The sequence below is a fragment of the Macaca mulatta genome, chromosome 5 (genome assembly GCF_049350105.2).
Source record: "Macaca mulatta isolate MMU2019108-1 chromosome 5, T2T-MMU8v2.0, whole genome shotgun sequence".
Classification (NCBI taxonomy): domain Eukaryota; kingdom Metazoa; phylum Chordata; class Mammalia; order Primates; family Cercopithecidae; genus Macaca; species Macaca mulatta.
The window spans coordinates 59843446-59844907 of NC_133410.1; the positions used below are offsets into that span (position 1 = coordinate 59843446).

The 1462-nt window shown below is 56.6% G+C and overlaps 1 protein-coding gene across 1 annotated transcript; it reads left to right on the forward strand.

Annotated features, from left to right (window-relative positions):
• Window positions 1-443: 443 nt before the first annotated feature.
• On the forward strand, window positions 444-964 carry CXCL3 (chemokine (C-X-C motif) ligand 3; the record flags this gene model as incomplete). Its single annotated transcript, NM_001032879.1, is given in 3 exon segments — window positions 444-543; window positions 642-765; window positions 880-964. Coding segments are annotated over 3 exon segments (309 nt in total), but the record flags the coding sequence as incomplete, so codon positions are not given.
• Window positions 965-1462: the final 498 nt, after the last annotated feature.

Sequence of the window (1462 nt, forward strand, 5' to 3'; positions counted from 1 at the left end):
GTTCTCTCGGGTCCCCCCAGCTCTTTCCTCCAACCCTACCCCATAAGCGGGGGTCATCAGGGACCTAAGGTCCCCCTCACAGGCTGTGTCTCCAGCGAGGTTTCCTCACTGCCCCTCCAGGAATTTGGGGCAGAAAGTGAATATCACAAAGTCCCAGAGTCCATGGGAGTTACTCTGGAGGGAGAGGTTCAGTCGTCACCAGTGGGCTCCCCCTACCGGTACCCCACTCTACCCCGGGGGCGGGGCCGTCGCCTTCCTTCAGGACTCGGGATTGATCTGGAGCTCTGGGAATTTCCCTGACCCGGCCGCTTCGGGCTTTCCAGCCTCAAGCTTGCATAAAAAGGGTTCGCCGATTTGGGGAAGCCACAGAGCCCGGGTCGCAGGCACCTCCCCGCCAGCTCTCCCGCTTCTCGCACAGCCTCCCGATCCGTCTGCTGAGCCCCATGGCCCGCGCCGCGCTCTCCGCAGCCCCCAGCAATCCTCGGCTCCTGCGGGTGGCGCTGCTGCTCCTGCTCCTGGTGGCCACCGGAAGGCGGGCAACAGGTGGGTCCCTTCCCGCTGGGGTCCCCGGGTCGGACGCTGCTGGGGTGGGCGCCCCGCGCCGACAGCCCAGCTCAATCAGCGAGTCTGTTCTTCCCCAGGAGCACCCGTGGCCACTGAACTGCGCTGCCAGTGCTTGCAGACCCTGCAGGGAATTCACCCCAAGAACATCCAAAGTGTGATTGTGAAGGCCCCAGGACCCCACTGCGCGGAAACCGAAGTCATGTAAGTTCCTTCCCGCGCTGCCGCTGTCACCGCCGGGGTCCCCGACTCTCCCGCTGCCCCAAACCCTGTGCCCAGCCCGACCTCCTGACTCATGGAATTCCCTTCTCTCTGCAGAGCCACACTCAAGAATGGGCAGAAAGCTTGTCTCAACCCCGCATCCCCCATGGTTCAGAAAATCATCGAAAAGATACTGAACAAGTGAGTTGTAATTTCCATATACACAGGCGACAGGAGCCGTTGGTCAGAAATACTGGCATCTGTCCCCTAAAAATAAAATCGGGGCAACCCAGGAGTTAGCTGAAGGACTAGAAATTGTAATTATTATTTTCACAGTTAAAGTTGCCATTAAGGTTACTAGTCTGCTCTGATGCCAGAGGATATTTCCGTGTTTCAGTGCCCTCCATTCGCAGGCCTAACCCCTACTGAAATAAGTGAGGGTAAATGTGCCTTTCTAGAATACCAAATAGATTTGACTGACAATGCTAAAATGCCCCCTGCCTGTTTGGAGAGGATGTTTACCTCAGTCCCTATGGGGCTTCAGACCTAAAAATGCAATGTCTGGTTTGGCCACTTCTGGCCTCTCAGCCTTCTTGGTGAAGAGCAGAAACTTTGCAGTGACACCCCCAGTGAGTTCAAGGCTAGGAGCCCTGTGAACCTTATTTAATCTCTTTGAGCTTTAGCAAAATAGGGTAGATAA